This window comes from Protopterus annectens, chromosome 10.part0 (assembly GCF_019279795.1).
Source record: "Protopterus annectens isolate FY-2018-M chromosome 10.part0, PAN1.0, whole genome shotgun sequence".
NCBI classification, from domain to species: Eukaryota; Metazoa; Chordata; order Ceratodontiformes; family Protopteridae; genus Protopterus; species Protopterus annectens.
In genome coordinates, this window is record NC_056744.1 from 1,092,871,029 (window position 1) to 1,092,889,265 (window position 18,237).

An 18,237-nucleotide genomic window follows, 5' to 3' on the forward strand; every position below is an offset into this window, starting at 1 on the left:
AATCAGTAATCATGTTTCCTTTAGGAGACTTCTACCATTAAATCTCCAGAAGAGATTGCCAACACCTTTAACAGCTTTTTTTACTGAGACTGTCCAGACCCTTGCTAGCCAGTTAACACCCACAAGCACTAATTCTATCATAACCTCATCCACTACCCATCTCCCCTTAGGTTTCTAACCAGTCCCTATCTCACTTATCCGTTCCCTGCTTAAAAAACTAAAACCGACCACCCTATCTGCAGATCTTCTACCTGCAGATTACCTACACAAAGCCGCAGATGTCATGGCTTATCCAGTCTCAATCTTGATCAATAGAACCATATCTGAAGCCTCCATCCCCTCCATTTGGAAAACTTCCCATGTCATACCACTCCACAAAGGTGGCAATTCCACAGAACTATCAAATTATAGACCCATTGAAGGAGAATTGAAGACCCACTGAAGGAGATTGGAGACTGTAAAGTGGTGACAGGAGAAAGTGTAGTTAGGCAGCATAGAATGGTGGTCTGTAGGATGATGATGATCAAGAAGAGGAGGATAAATGAGAGAGCAGTGCCAAGGATCAAATGGTGGAAGTTGAAAAAGGGTGATTGTGAGGTGGAGTTCAGGGAAGAGTTAACACAGGCACTAGGGGGCAGTGAAGAGTCACCGAATAGCTGGGAAACTACAGCAGAGATGGAAAGGGAGACAGCTAGAAAGGTGCTTGGTGTGACATCTGGACAGAGGAAGGTGGACAAGAAGACCTGGTGGTGGAATGAGGAAGTACAGGAGAGTATACAGAGGAAGAGGCTGGCGAAGAAGAAGTGGGATTGTCAGAGAGATGAAGAAAGTAGACAGGTGTATCAGGAGATGAGGAGCATGGCAAAGAGAGAGGTGGTGAAGGCTAAGTATAAGGCATATGGAGAGTTGTATGAAAGGTTGGACACTAAAGAGGGAGAAAAGGACCTGTACTGATTGGCTAGACAGAGGGACTGAGCTGGGAAAGATGTGCAGCAGGTATGGGTGATAAAGAATAGTGAGGGAAACATACTCACAACCGAGGAGAGTGTGTTGAGCAGATGGAAAGAGTACTTTGAGGGGCTGATGAATGAAGAGAATGAGAGAAGGTTGGATGATGCGGAGATAGTGAATCAGGAAGTGAAACAGACTAGCAAGGAGGAAGTACAGACAGCTATGAAGAGGATGAAGAATGGAAAGGCTGTTGGTCCAAATGACATACCAGTGGAAGCATGGTGGTGCTTAGGAGAAATGGCAGTGGAGTTCTTAACCAGATTGTTTAATGAAATCTTGGAAAGTCAGAGGATGCCTGAGGAGTGGAGAAAACGTGTTTTGGCACCTATTTTTAAGAATAAGGGTGATGTGCAGAGTTGTAGTAACTACAGAGGGATAAAGCTGATCAGTCACAGCTTGAAGTTATGGGAAAGAGTAGTGGAAGCTAGGTTAAGAAGGGAGGTGATGATTAGCAATCAGCAATATGGTTTCATGCCAGTAAGGAGCACTACAGATGTGATGTTTGCTCTGAGACTGTTGATGGAGAAATATAGGGAAGGTCAGAAGAAGTTGCATTGTGTCTTTGTGGACTTGGAGAAAGCATATGATAGGGTGCCTAGAAAGGGGTTGTGGTATTGTATGAGGAAGTCAGAAGTGGCAGAGAAGTATGTAAGAGTGGTACAGGATATGTACGAGGGTAGTGTGACATTGGTGAAATCTGCAGTGGGAGTGACAGATCCATTTAAAGTGGATGTGGTATTACATCAAGGATCAGCTCTGAGCCCTTTCTTATTTGCAATGGTGATGGACAGGTTGACAGACGAGATCAGACAGGAGGCCCCATATACTATGATGTTTTCAGATGACATTGTGATCTGTAGTGAGAGTACGGACCAGGTTGAGGAGACCCTGGAGACGTGGAGATATGCTCTAGAGAGGAGAGAAATGAAGGTCAGCAGGACTAAGACAGAATATGTGTGTGTGAATGAGAGGGAGGATAGAGGAATGGTGAGAATGCAGGGAGTAGAGTTGGCAAAGGTGGATGAGTTTAAGTACTTGGGATCAACAGTTCAGAGTAATGGTGAGTGTGGAACAGAGGTGAAGAAGAGAGTACAGGCAGGGTGGAATGGGTGGAGAAGAGTGTCAGGAGTGATTTGTGACAGGCTGGTACCAGTAAGAGTGAAAGGGAAGGTCTACAAGAGGGTAGTGAGACCAGCTATGTTGTATGGGTTGGAGACGGTGGCACTGACAAAGAGGCAGGAGTCAGAACTGGAAGTGGCAGAGTTAAAGATGTTAAGATTTGCACTAAGTGTGACAAGGATGAGCAGGATTGGGAGTCAGTATATTAGAGGGTCAGCTCAGGTTGGACGGTTTGGAGACAAAGTCAGAGAGGCGAGATTGTGTTGGTTTGGACATGTACTGAGGAGGGATGATGGGTATATTGGGAAAAGAATGCTAAGGATGAAGCTACCAGGTAACAGGAGAAGAGGAAGGCCTAAGATAAGGTTTATGGATGTGGTGAGAGAGGACATGCAGGCAGTTGGTGTGACAGAGCAATATGCAGAGGAGAGGAAGAAATGGAAACAGATGATCTGCTGTGGCGACCCCTAATGGGAACAGCCGAAAGAGAAGATCAAATTATAGACCCATTGCCATACTTTCACCACTGGCCAAAATAATGGAAAAATGTATTCATAAACAACTCTTGCACTCATACACAACAATCTGCTGGCTAATTCTCAGCATGGCTTTAGGCCACACCATAGTACCTCCTCTGCCCTCCTCTCCTTCTCCAATGTCATAAATCATAACCGTAATAACAACATACTATCCTCAGCCCTATTCCTCGACCTATCCAAAGCCTCTGATATGGTCAGCCACCAACTACTCACTGCCACTTTGAAATCCATTTCCTTGAATAACCATGCCATTCAATGGTTTCAATTCTATCTGAATGGCAGACAACAGGCTGTCCTATGGGAGGGAAATTTATCTACTCTACTACCCCTCACCCTTGGAGTTCCCCAGGGCTCTTTCTTAAGTCCTCTTCGTTCAATCTTTATTAATGACCTTTACTTTGCCATTCCAGATGCTACATGCATACAACACACAGATGATTCCACGTTGATCAAATCAGCCTCCACCCCATCTGACCTGCATATGCTATCCCAGAAACATTTAACACAGTTGAGAACTGGCTCCCATGCCGTTGTTTGCTCTTGAACTCTATAAAAAAACAAACTACTACTTTTCTCCTGCACTCACAGGTCAACACCACTTTACTTTACGATTTCCTCTAATAATGGAACTGTTATTTCCCCAGATAACCATACTAAACTCTTAGGGGTAACTATTGATAATAACCTTAAATTTGACGTACATATCAATCAAACTATTAAAACCATTAATAAAAACTGGGCTCTCTATATAAAAATAAACCTTCCCTTACCCCACTAACAAGGACTCCCATTGCCCGCACTCATCTTCTCTCCACCTTTTTCTATGCCTCCTCCATTTTCACTAACTTGCACAAATGTGAACTCTGCAAACTCTCAAGCTCTTATAATCAATGTGTCAAATAATAAGTGGCAAATCAACAACATCAGCAAAACCAACCATCTTTTAATGCTAAATATTAATATTAGAAGTATCAAAAATAAAATACCTGAACTCCAGGCCACAATAGCACACTACTCCCCAGACATAGTTGCTTTAACAGAAACCTGGCTAAATAAAAACATAGTTAACTCAGAAGTTCTCCCTATTGGCTACAATATCATTAGACAAGACAGACCACTTCATAAAGGGGGTGGAACTGCCTTACTGTACAAGTCCAACTTAACCGTCCGTCAATTAACAAACTCCTACTCTTCCCCCAATAACTGGGACATACTTATCTCACAACTTCAACTTCACCCTAAAAAGGTCATCACCACAACTGTGATCTATATTCCACCTGGTAATACACCTGCTAGCCTTGAAGACTTCTTATCCTGGTGTTCTTCCACATACTCACAAGAAACCCTTATTCTGGGGGACTTCAACCTAGATTGGTTCACCTGTATATCAGAACCACCAAGTAATCTAATAAATCTCCATGGCTACTAGCAGCTAGTCCAAATTCCAACTAGATGTGATAAAAAATCTAAAGGGAATCCATCCTTGACTGGGTCCTAACTAACAACCCCACATTGTACCCTCACACAGGCAATCTCCCAGACACATTAAGTGACCACAACATAATATACATTATACATAGTAGAACAAGCACATGCAAAACCACTAACTATATATTCACTAGAAACACAAAAAATTCTCTCCTGAGGTCCTCAACACTTTACTCTGTACCTGTGACTGGACCCTCCTAAAAACCCTCCCACTTGACTAGGCTGTCGCATATTTCAACAAAACATTTCTACAACACCTAGACACTGTCGCTCCATTGCGTAAAATCAAGGTTAGAACCTCTACAAACCCCTGGCTCAGTAAAGAAACCAAACAAATCCTCAAGTCTAGAGACACTGCCTGGCTTTACTATCAAAAAAACAAAGAAACACAAAGCCTAACTAAGTACCAAGAACTGCACAACCGTGCAAAAAAATGCATTAGGCTGGACAAAAAATCCTACTACACAACATTACAAACTAAATACCAACACAACCCGCAAAAATATTGGAAAAATGTAAACCAGCTACTAAAATCCACCCAAAAGGCTACCCCCAAACCAACCACCCCTGACATTAAAGTTCCCATCGAAACACAATTCAACTCAATTCTATCCTTAGTATCACAGGACAGTTCCTTCCTCACTATCCCCCCAACACAAATAACACTAATACAAGCTTTACCCTCAAAACAGTTTCCACCACTTCAATCAAAAGCATGCTCTCCAAATTAAAAACCTCATCAACAGCAGCCGACCTACTCCCCAGCTATTTCTTGAAACTCATAGCAGATGCTATTGCTATCCCAGTCTCCACTCTCATAAACAGATCAATTGTTGAAAACTATGTGCCCAAACTCTGGAAAATATCCTATGTTACACCCATACATAAAGGCAGGACCTCCACTGAACTTAATAACTACAGACCCATTGCTTTACTCTCCCCCTGGCCAAAATCCTAGAAAAATGCATCCATACCCAGATGCTAAACTATCATCTAGACAGCAACATCCTGTCACCTACTCAGCATGGTTTCAGACATGCCCATAGTACCACTACAGCCCTCCTCTGCTTCACAGACACAGTAAACCGTCTCAAAAATGAAGGCCTACAAGTGTCAGCTCTTTTTTGGATATGTCCAAAGCATTTGACACAGTCTCACACCAAATCCAGCTAAACAAACTAAACCAATATCATCTATCAAATTCCACTCTTACCTGGTTCCAAAGCTACTTAACTGACTGGTACCAAGCTGTGAAATGGGAAAATTCTCTCTCTCCTCAGCTGCCCATAACTATAGGAGTCCCACAGGGTTCTATCTGAGGACTACTACTATTTACAGTCTTCACAAATGACCGCCATACCTCCACACAGCATGCATCTATAATGCAGTATGCAGATGACACTACCTTAATCTGTGCTGCAAAAAACACCCCCCCCTCCTGCAAACAACTCAACTAGCATTCTCTGACGTTGAAAACTACCTTACCAAAGCCCAACTTATCCTCAATCCAAAGAAAACTCAGCTTATGATTATAACCAGTTCTAACAAAAACACTAACAGTCAATTCACTATCTACTCCAGAAATGCTACTCCAATTGCTCCAGTGGCACAGGCTAAGCTATTGGGAATAACCATAGACTCCCACCTAAAATCTGATAGTCATCTCAACTTAACTATTAAAAAAGTACATGCCAAACTGGGGTCACTCTACCGTATCAAACCATTTCTTACCAACAACACAAGATCAGCCATTGCTTGCTCCCAACTTCTATCCACCCTACTCTATGCATCTCCCATTCTGACTAATCTCAGCAAAACTGAACTAAGCAAAACGGAAGCCTGCTATAACAAAATTGCCCGCTTTGCTGCAAATTGCTCATATAGAACTCATCACTGTACTGCTTTGAGACAGCTCCACTGGCTTGAACTGCCCAACCTCCTAACCTACACTCAGCTCTGCCTCTGTCATTCTATCTATTACCTCCCCAATAAGTGTCTTGCCCTCAAAAACCTAGTACATCACTCAGCCAAAAGGCCTCTTAGATCATCAAGCAAACTACTACTAGAAGTCACCAACAGCTACAATAGCTTTGGAGATGCACTATATAATAGTTCAGTGGCTACAAAATGGAACTCTGTCCCTACTAGCATTCAAAACACATCATCCAAACCCTCCTTTAAAGACCTCATCAGGCAACATCTCAAGCAAAGTTGGCAGTGCCATGATTGCTCCCCAGGCTAGTGAAAGTGGATAACATATACATACTAAATCTAGAGCACTTGATAATAGTTTTCAATCTTACTCACAAACACTGGCTAATCAACAATGTATGCACTGTACCTGTGTACTATGTATGTATTCTACCTATGTTCCAAATTGCAACTGTACACCACAAATCTATTAATTGCCTTTATTTTAAAAATTAATATTTTTTTGTTTGTTCTCTCCACTGTAACTGTTTATGTGCCACATACCACTGTAAAAACATCTCTTGTAATTTGTGTGTATACTGAACATGTCTAAATAACTAAATGTGTCTGTAATTTTTCTTTGTGGAGCTTTTCTCCCCGGGCCTCTGCTGAAAAAGGGCCTTTTCGGCTCAGTCAGATACTCCCAGTTAACAAATGTAAAATCAAAATAAAATAATAATCACATTGCTAGATTTGCCACTGGCTCTACTTACAGAACTCACCACTGTCAAAACCTTAAACCTCTAGGATGGCTAGAATTGACTAGCTCACTTCAGTACAATCAGCTTGTAGTAGCCCACAAAATTCTCAACCAACCAGGTAATACCCCTGCAATTAAAAACATCATTTATCCCTACAGGAACACTAGGCCACTGCAAACTTCTAACAAACTACTAATTCAAACACTCAAAACTAACAACTCAACTCAGTAGGCAACATTTGGAATTCACTTCCAGCTGATCTAACACTAGAGCCATCACTAAACCAATTCAAGAAAAATCTGAAAAAGTACTTCATGACACACTGGCTTTGCCCCTGTCAGAATCCAGACTAACTCCTCCCATACTGTAGTATACGAAACAGTATTGTAAGTAATACCTAGCTGCTTCTGTCTTGTCTGTAACCATATAAGATTCAGCTATGTCTGACAAGAATTGTTTTTAATGTTCATGCTTAATTTCAATGTAATGAAAGATTCTCCGGTTCCACCAATAAGTGCCCAAGACTGCCAAAAATAAGTTGATTCCACAATTTTAATAAAATCCATATACAAATGACGAACTGGTACAACAAAACGCTTCAACACGCACAGAACAACACATAAATAGCGTACTAAAAGAGCGTAATAAAATAAAAAGTTGAGCGTTTTCAACCACTACAGCTGGTCTTCATCAGAACTAAAGCATATAACTATTACGCTGTTTAAATAACTTTAGTGGCGCCAAAATACATTCACCATTCCTTAAAGTGATATCCACCATTTGTTTACCTATAATATTTATATCTATTATAATAATAACAGCTATCATGATATTACCACCGAGAGAACTCTAGTCCAAACATATTGCGAACATGTTATCTATTGTAAGCATATATGTCAAAAATTATTTGTTTAAAAATATTTTAAAAAATATTTTAAAATGCATGCTATTAATTAAATTGCATATATTCTACCTCTAAATCTACTAACCATGTAGTTTATACTGCCACCTAATAAAATCAAAAACTAAATATAAATTCATCTCTTACAGAATGTAATAATAAAGGTAAAATGTGTACACTTGAAAAAAACAATATAATTACTGTATATATGATAAAAAATAATAATAATAGTAAATAATATGAGAATATATAAAAAGTTAAAAATTATAAAAAGTGTATGATGATGAATACTTTCATCATTAATATGCTATTTTACTGGCTGATTAATAATTAATTAATAATTAACTCATACATATTATAGTGATTTAATAGAAATACATTAATTTAAACCCGGTGGAGATGTGGCATCCAAACATATTTGCCACCATGTCTCTTTGTATGCCAACAAACTCTTAAAATCACCACCTCTTGGATCAATATCAATAATATCAAGGATACTAAACTTAAATTGATGTTCGCCTCCTTTACTATCAATATGTCGAAATAATGCATTCGTTTTATCTTTGCTCTTAACACTATATATATGGTTATAGATACGTTTTTTAAGACATCTTTCTGTTCTTCCTACATAGAAGCTTGGACATATGTCACATTTAGCCAAATATATCACCATTTTGGTGTTACAATTTCCATCTCTGCACCTTACAATGCTCTTATGTCCATTCTGTAATATTATTTTATTTTCCTGTGACATATGTCTACATTGATTACAGAATCCACATTTTCTGCTTCTATTGTTATTATTCTTAAAAGTTCTTTTCCTGTCAATACTTATATACTCCATTAAACATTTCATATTACTACCCATTTTATAAATAAAATTGGGTTTTGTTCCTAATATTTTAAATAAACCCATATCCGTACTAATTAAATGCCAAAATTTGTATATTATTCTTTTTATTCTGTCTACTCCTATGTTATATTGTAAAATACAAGTTCTTTGAAAATTTGAACCTAATGTGTTCCCGGCTGAATTGTTATCCATACTGTTGGTGTATATGTTCCCTGCACCCAATAATGGTTTGTATTTGATGTTCCACTGTTAGGTAACATAATCAATAATATCATCCATCATTTCTACAGGATATCCTCTTTGTCCGAATAGTTTTTTAATGAATATCAATTCTTTTTTCAACTGATATGCATTAAAAAACTATTCGGACAAAGAGGATATCCTGTAGAAATGATGGATGATATTATTGATTATGTTACCTAACAGTGGAACATCAAATACAAACCATTATTGGGTGCAGGGAACATATATACCAACAGTATGGATAACAATTCAGCCGGGAACACATTAGGTTCAAATTTTCAAAGAGCTTGTATTTTACAATATAACATAGGAGTAGACAGAATAAAAAGAATAATATACAAATTTTGGCATTTAATTAATATGGATATGGGTTTAGTTAAAATATTAGGAACAAAACCCAATTTTATTTATAAAATGGGTAGTAATATGAAATGTTTAATGGAGCATATAAGTATTGACAGGAAAAGAACTTTTAAGAATAATAACAATAGAAGCAGAAAATGTGGATTCTGTAATCAATGTAGACATATGTCACAGGAAAATAAAATAATATTACAGAATGGACATAAGAGCATTGTAAGGTGCAGAGACGGAAATTGTAACACCAAAATGGTGATATATTTGGCTAAATGTGACATATGTCCAAGCTTCTATGTAGGAAGAACAGAAAGATGTCTTAAAAAACGTATCTATAACCATATATATAGTATTAAGAGCAAAGATAAAACTAATGCATTATTTCGACATACTGATAGTAAAGGAGGCGAACAATTTAAGTTTAGTATCCTTGATATTATTGATATTGATCCAAGAGGTGGTGATTTTAAGAGTTTGTTGGCATACAGAGACATGGTGGCAAATATGTTTGAATGCCACAACTCCACCGGGTTTAAATGAATGTATTTCTATTAAATCACTATTATATGTATGAGTTAATTATTAATTAATTATTAATCAGCCAGTAAAATAGCATATTAAAGATGAAAGTATTCATCATCATACACTTTTTATAATTTTTTACTTTTTATATATTTTCATATTATTTACTATTATTATGTTTTATCATATATACAGTAATTATATTGTTTTTTCAAGTGTACACATATTACCTTTATTATTACATTCTGTAAGAGATGAATTTATATTTAGTTTTTGATTTTATTAGGTGACAGTATAAACTACATGGTTAGTAGATTTAGAGATAGATTATATGCAATTTAATTAATAGTATGCATTTTAAAATATTTTTAAACAAATAATTTTTGACATATATGCTTACAATATATAATATGTTCGCAATATGTTTGGACTAGAGTTCTCTTGGTGATATTATCAGGATAGCTGTTATTATTATAACAGATGTAAATATTATAGGTAAACAAATGGTGGATATCACTTTAAGGAATGGTGAATGTATTTTGGCTCCACTAAAGTTATTTAAACAGCGTAATAGTTATACGCTTTAATTCTGATGAAGACCAGCTGTATTGGTTGAAAGCACTCAACTTTTTATTTTATTACGCTCTTTTAGTACGCTATTTATGTGCTGTTCTGTGCGTGTTTAAGCGTTTTGTCGTACTAGTTCGTCATTTGTATATGGATTTTATTAAAATTGTGGAATCAACTTATTTTTGGCAGTCTTGAGCACTTATTGGTGGAACCGGAGAATCTTTGGTAACATTGTGATTTTTTCTGATGTTAATTTCAATTTAATGTTTTAATGTTTGGAGCTTTTCTCCCCGGGCCTCCGCTGAAAATGGACATGTATCCAGTCAGACTATCCCAGTCAACAAATGTAAAATAAAATAATCCCTCAAATTACATCTCTCTTCTCACTGGCTATGCTCCTGCACCCCAACAAATAACCTCTACACCTGACTCTCACTATAAAGCCTCTACCTTACCAATTGTTCTACAAATACTCCCCTCTTCTTCTCTGTACCATTCTTACACCTTGCTGTCACCTTGTCAGTACTCTTCCTCCTTAAGCCTTTCTGTCATCTCCTGCATACCTTAGCTCACCTTACCACTGTACTGAACATTTTTTACACTCTTCTTTTATTCTAGAAAATATGGCATAATTACCTGATTGTAAAACATTTGCTGCCTTTTCATGTGTTAGTATTGTTCAAAATACCTCTTTCCATGTATCAATAATGTTTCTCTCTTGCATGTAATCAATAACTACAAGTATGTATTTAATGTATTGATACTACTGCCCTAAACTCAAAGTTTCCCATGTATTAACATTTTTTACTTTGTATGTAATTAATGTGGAGCTTTTCTCCCTGGGCCTCCACTGAAAACGGGCTCTTCCTAGGCCCAGTGGACTTTCCTGGTTAACAAATGCAATAAATAAATAAAAACAAATAAATAACAGATGGGTTCATCAGGACAGCAGCAGAAAGAGCAGGCTTGTCAGTCGTTGTTGGGAGGGTTAGAGAACCACAAAATAAAAGAATCCCAGCCTCCTAGAAAGTAAATTAGTATCAGTAATTATGCTGAAAATGTCATATTAATAGAAGCACATCAGGATATATAAAAACCACCAGTACTAGGAAAATAAACTATTTTAAGTCCAACTAACAGAATAATCAATAATAAAATAAAATGATCATTCAAGTCTCCTATACATCGCTCAGACAGGTGAATTACATACGAAAACTGATACAAGTAATGAATGAGGAAAGCACCGCAAAATAGAAGAAAGTGAGTTCAGGACATAGACTAGAGAAGGAGAATGTTAAGCAGTGATGGGCACTAAGCAGGGAATAAACAATGTCTTCTATGCTGATGACAGAAATGTGGTATGATGCAGGTTTATATAGAAAGTGAACAAAGCTGTACTAGGTAACCACCCAGCAGCTGGTGTACACAGTAGTAGAGATATTCAGAGGTAGACAAATATTCCATTTATTATACATTCCCTTTTTAGGAAGAGAATGAATATCATATATTGGTGGGGGGGGGTGCAAAATATTGCATTTTATTTATTGTTTGCTTTGCTAACTGAAAGAATCTAAGATGTCAATACAAATAAAGCACTCCTCATTTGGAACCGGAAAGGATCTAAAATGCTTCTGCATTTGTTATGGCCAGGTATGTGCTTCTGTTTTTAAAAATAATTGCATTTTTAAATATTGGGAAGAGTCACATTTTGTATTTCTTCCCCATTTAAAAGCACACACATATTTGATATATATATATATATATATATATATGTTCACATATTGTGATGTACGTATAAAGGAAGGCCCACTTACTACAACTGGTACCACATGTATATCTCATGTACTGCATGCAGAGGTAATGCACAACTTAATGACACACAGAATGAAAGATGCAGCACAATAATTATACCTTACCACTCTAAGACATAATGTACACATAAAATTCATGCAGGTATCATGAAATAGAACCAGCAGGAATACACAGACATCCTGTTGTTTCTGGTGATCTCAAAACAGGCACACATCCTGCAATTAAGAAGGAGCAATTATTGCATATGATTAAGCTACTGAGCTTTCTTTAGTACTTGCACAAGGTTTGATTCCTTCCACTTTTATTTGCCTACTGTATGACTCTGAGCAAGTTATTTTATGACAGAATGCTCCTAGATTGCCCCCACTTGTGACCAGTGGGCTTACCCATTAACACATGTATGACATAAAAAATATATCTAACAGCTAACAGTTTTATCATGTATGTTATTTAAATTATTTAGTATCTATTTGGGTGCTTTCTGTCAAAACACACACATCCTGTGTCCTTGCTGGTTTTTAACAAATGCTCCAGCTTATTCTCAGATTTCCAAAATGTGTCATAAGAGAACTGGCACTTCCTGCAATTTGCCCATGAATTATATGAGTGAATCAGAATGTGTTCTCTAACTGTGTGTGCGCGCATGCATCCTGCAAAGGTTTGGCACCTTTGCCAGGATTACCTCTGTTTCGCCCACCACGAACTTACATTGGATTTAGTGGGTTATCAGAGAATGAACAAAAATGTGCAACATCTATAAATAGGTAAACACCTTAACACCTTATGGTACAATATGCTGTGTGTGAATGTTAAACATGTGCACCTTACGATTTGCAGACCAGATCACAATGAAAAATGTACACGCAGATGGCTGCTTACCTGTGTAATATTAAGCACAAAGCAAAAGCAACAGTAGCAAACATTATTACAGATACTCATTCCTCATTTATAATGAAGACTTTTGAAACGTTTAGAAAATATTTACAGACTGGCATACCTCTCCCCCACTATGCGAAAGAAATTTGGACTAATCCAGAAAACCACATACTTTATGAGGAGCAGACCATGACATAAGGCAAAATCTGGACATTCTGCAAAAAATATGGACAGCTGAGAGGTATGCTAGCGCCTAAAACAAAAAAAAAGTTATTACAAGTATACCAGCAAGGATTTACAGCTGGACACACTGGATATATTCAGCCAGATATAATTAGTGTACTTAAATGATTACATTTTTTTTTCTAAGCAGGTCTGAAAGAACATCTTAAATGGGAAAAAGGTTGTTTATAATGGTCTAAATGAATGCCTACAGCATAAGTTTGTGCACAGCTTGATTACCTAAGCCTATTCAGTTTAAGAAGAATATCTTTTTATTGCTGTGGGTGAAGAACTGAAAAAAAATCCATTATTTAACAAGAAAAACACCAAGCCATCACTAATAATCAAAAAAGGAGGCCAAAAAAGGCTTCCACACTCCAAAATGCTTTAATTCCAGATAGTACAGCTAAAAATTGCTCCAGCCTTCTTTTATTATGTCTTTTTTTTTTTTTACTATGGTTGGTTTTGTTAGGCTATCTCATGCAAAAAAGGTTTGTTCTGGATTTTAGCTGTGATTGGTTCAAGAGTATTTAAGAACCCTAATGGCAGCTTGTTCATTTATCTGATGAAGTTCCTTTTTATATGTCAGTGGAACGAAAGCACTTATCTTTTGGATTAATTTTAACTGCTGTGCTGCTTTTTTACGTAATGCATTTGGCTGAAGCAGTTTTTAGCTGTACTACATGGAATTAAAGCACTCTGGAGTGTGGAAGCCATGTTTGCCTGCTTTTTGGAAAATCCATTATTTATTCAGAGTGGTGGTGGGAAAATTGTACAGGTCTATATTTCTGAAAATTAGATGGGATTGGGAAAACGATAGAAGTCTGCGAGTACAAAATTAAAACTTCTGTCCGCACTCTTGGGTAACAACACTGATCACTACATTTTATAAGCATGCAACACTGATCAACAGTTATAAAGGAAAATCATTTCAAGTGACTTATACAGTAGAAATTAATATGTTATGTTACTTTAAATGTAAATATTGCAAATACACGTTAAAGTTTGTAATAAATCAAAATGCAAAACTGCATGTCAGCATTGCGCTAGAAACCTCCAAAACCAATTCTGATTAACACTGGATGGAATAAAGAGCAACTTTAGATATTGCAGACAATCACACACCATAGCTCTCAACCTTCCATCTCCAAAATGAGGAACACTAGCCTTCATAATGTGGAACAAATGGGCAAAATGTGGAACACATACTAATGGCTTACTAACAACTTCAACTAGGAAGGCCATAGGATGGTTAAAATATGCTGATTTTACTTATAAAGAAGATACTTTAATGAATTAATATAATTCATTTCTATTTACCATGGATTTCACTTTAAAAAATTCCTAACACTGACTGTGTGACAGAGCCTTTCAATGTGAAACTTCGAGGAACATGAACTTTTTAAGACCCCAAATGAGGTACGTTCCTCGTAATGAGGTACACTTGAGAAGTATGTCACACACACACACACACAAGCAAGCCTCTGTACACTTTACCCTTACGAAAAATATGTACTTTGACACATATATGAATTCATAAGAATTAACTATGCAGCAGGACTAAATTCTGTTGTCTAATCGGCCAATGTGAATGATCAAATTGGTTTGATGATTAAATAACAGTGACTTCTGTATTACGACTTTCTCCACAGTCTTTAAAAAATACACAACTTAAGACAGAGACTGCCTTAAAGTCTTACCTCATGTACATTTCCATACAACCAATGCAACTGGGGACCTGGGAATTTTGCAAATGAGTCCATAGTCCATCTTCTCCTGCGGAATAGCCTGATAACAGTAAACAGAATATATGCCAAGGAAAATGTTACAATCAGGTGCAAAAGGCGAGTGGGGTCCCTTGAAAACCAGGACAAGTTAGCTGTTTGTTCATTCGGCGTTGCCATGTCACAACAGTAACCTCAGCAGCGGTCGTGCCAATGGATGAAATTGCACTATTTATAACTATCTGCGTGGGAAGAACGAGTTAAATTTTTAAGTGTTGAGCACACCCCTTTGGCACAGTGCCCAATCGCTGCCTCTGTTAATAATACAGTTTCTTTTCTCTTACTGTGAAACGAGTTGGTCGCTTCGCAGCAGTGATAGATTCATAGGCTTTCCTTTCAGCAAAACACAATTGAAACCACTCATTTCTTTCTACTACTTTTGGCAGAGGATAGTAAAACCGGTTTATGTGGGAACAACATACCACTCAGTCTTCCTCGCAACAAGAAGCTGTAGCGCTGTTACACCATACTTCTCAACTGAGTAGATTTTTTTTTTGCTTCATAATTTTGTTCTGTTCCTCAAGCGTAAACTACGTGTTGTTTTTTTTTTTTTCTCTCTGGCAAACCACTGGAGATTGAAGTCAATAAACAAAACAGACATTCGAGTTTCATATTTCATATTTTTCGGAAAATGTATGCCAACACAAAACGTTCTATTCTAGCAACTTCTTAAGTTTATAAGAGCAACATTTAATATTCATCCCTTGTTTGTCTTTCTACCTGTTACTTTTGGCTTAGTTGCAAATTTCTTGCGCTAAGAGTTTCAGAGGCGCGGCATGATAAACGCATCATAACAAGCAGATGTTTGGAATACAACCTGGAACTCGCATAGAAGGAGCCCTGACTTCGTGCCAGACAAGCTTTTTCGTGGGAATCTTACCAGAAAAAATACAGAATGCATGCCTCTCAACTGTCCTGATTTTCGCAGAATGCCCAGATTTTTGGTTCATATTTTTTATCTGGTCCCCATAAAATGTGTGCTTTTTTGGCAAATCGCTGGGATGAGCTGAGGATTAAAGTCACTAAATAATGACATACGTCTGGGTTTCAGACTTCAAATCCTTCAGAAAATGTATCTTAAATCATATTACTCTTGCAACTTTCTAAGCTTATAAGAGCAAGATGTAAAATATGTCCCTATTTTTGGGCCTCCCACCCCCCATTTTGTTAGACTTTGTCCAGATTTCTTGCACTAAGAGGCTTAGTGGTATGAGAAGCCACTTGGAAAGGGTTTGTTATGGCATGGGTGTATCCCATTATCTAGATCTAAAGAAAACAAAAATCTGGTCAGACTTTATAAAACCATTAATTTTGGCTGCATATTATCTAAACTATCTCTGCACTTAACAGTAAATGTAGGACTCATCTTTATTATGTGATTAAGAATGCTGCATTTGGATAGTCAGGTTCACAGAACGTCTTCAAAGACCACTCTGACCATATAGGAAGATAATAACATCCCATTCTGTTGAAAAATATGTAAGACTCCATTGCTGTAAGGGTTTGCACATCAGAGATAAACCAATTAGATGTGACACCTACCAAGATAAGATGGGTTAGTTTTGCAACAACAAAGTTAAGGGAGTTCCCCTCGAGGAGGTCTTAGGTCAAATACCAACTTCAGAAACAGTCCGATTGCTGAGCAGGCAAAAAGAGCAGCATCCATAGATAAACAGGCTGAAACAGCAAAGAGGCACACTTTTGCAGAATAGTAACAAATAGACTACATAACTGCAGACCTTGCTATAATGAAGTTTCTTCTGAGGTTATCTGGCAGGATTCACACCAATAGGAGAACCACTTCCATGTACTAGGTGGTGTTTTCATAGAAGGTTTGTGATCTTTGAATAGTGGTTAGTGCATCAAGAGGACATTGATCTAAGTGAGGGAATGGGGACATGCCTCCAGACAATAAAGTTAAAGCAGCTGGGAGTGGAGTTTACAAAAGGCACCACTGGGCTATGTCAGTAGGGTGGAAGACATAAGGAGGATGAGGAGTCTCCTTTTTTATTTTTCATTTACAGAAAAAAGGAGAGCCAGAGTGATCGTAGCCAGAAGGAAGCCATCAGAATCAGTTTTTCTCTGTTTTCCCTTGTTTATAATAAAAGTTTGGAGAGAAACAGGGTAGGAAGGAACTTAAAGCATGCATCAGACCTCTTCCCCACACCAAGTAAAAGGTTTTCACCAACCCAACTTGTTTGTAAGGGTATCTTATGGAACACATTTTTATCTGGTAATTCAGGCAGGATGCAAAGATATTTATGTTGTCTCACTAAACAAAACTTCAGTGAGTGTTAATACTGTGAAATATAATCACTAAAAGCTACTTTCGGTGAACTTCAAAGGGGGGCTGCTCCATACACCCCTTAAGCAAAGGACACCCTACCCCAGACTTGAAGGTTATACAATAAAAGGGTAAAGTGTAAACTCTATTATCTATAAAGTGGCTTTCAGCAAAAATATTGTGTGGTGTTGGAAATCACTGAGTGTCTTTGCACAACTGTGACCTCCATTCAAATAGGTCCCTCTCTGGAAACCTCCAGAGTCATGTCACAGAGTGTAAAATCCACAGGTACAGTCTCTGCCATTTATGGGAATTGAGGGATTATCTTTTGAGGTGATCTACCAGAATGTTATCCACAGACAGAATGAGCATTGGCTGCAGAAGAAGGCTCTTTTGGATTACAAGCAATCATTGCCAGTATGCAAAGTGGAAAGGAGTGTGCCCTACTTGTTTATATACTCCAACTATGGTGATGCCTGTGACTTTTTTAACCCTCGGCACCTATGCACAGTGAAAGTCCTGAAGGGCATAGACCGCTACCAGCATTTCTACTGTTTTTTTATTATTGTTTGATTGGTTGGCATTTGTCTTGTTTGTGTTTACTTCATTAAATCTTAAGAGAATCTGTGTATACTCTCCATGTCTGATCTGATGCATCCATCTGTGATGACCTGCCATCTCTGGGACAGTAATCAAGGAGCCTCAATTCTCACCACTGGCTCCTGTGGGGAACGTTCACTTGGAGGATAACAGGTACACACCTGGTATTTCCAGATACAGCTGTCTGCATCAAGTACAATCAAGCACAATTTCCCTTATGAGCACACAGGGAATACAGTCAGTCCAGGGCTGGTTCCTCTCTCTTTCTCCAGATCCCCAATAAGACTCCCCATTGGCACAGCTATATAGTTGAGTCCTTAGCCAAGGTCCCAAGCCAAGTCTTTCAACATTCTCTCTGTCCAACCAGTGCTTCGTGTCCCTGTC

At 37.7% G+C, this 18,237-nt stretch overlaps 1 protein-coding gene across 1 annotated transcript in view; it reads right to left on the bottom strand.

Annotated features, from left to right (window-relative positions):
• LOC122814242 (cytochrome P450 4A4-like) overlaps positions 1–15,335 on the bottom strand; it is a 445,176-nt gene extending 429,841 nt beyond the window's left edge. Inside the window, exon 1 of the mRNA XM_044086841.1 lies at positions 14,886–15,335. Coding sequence (XP_043942776.1) covers positions 14,886–15,089 — 204 coding nt within the window. The 5' untranslated portion in view covers positions 15,090–15,335. The remainder of the gene's footprint in view (positions 1–14,885) is intronic.
• Positions 15,336–18,237: the final 2,902 nt, after the last annotated feature.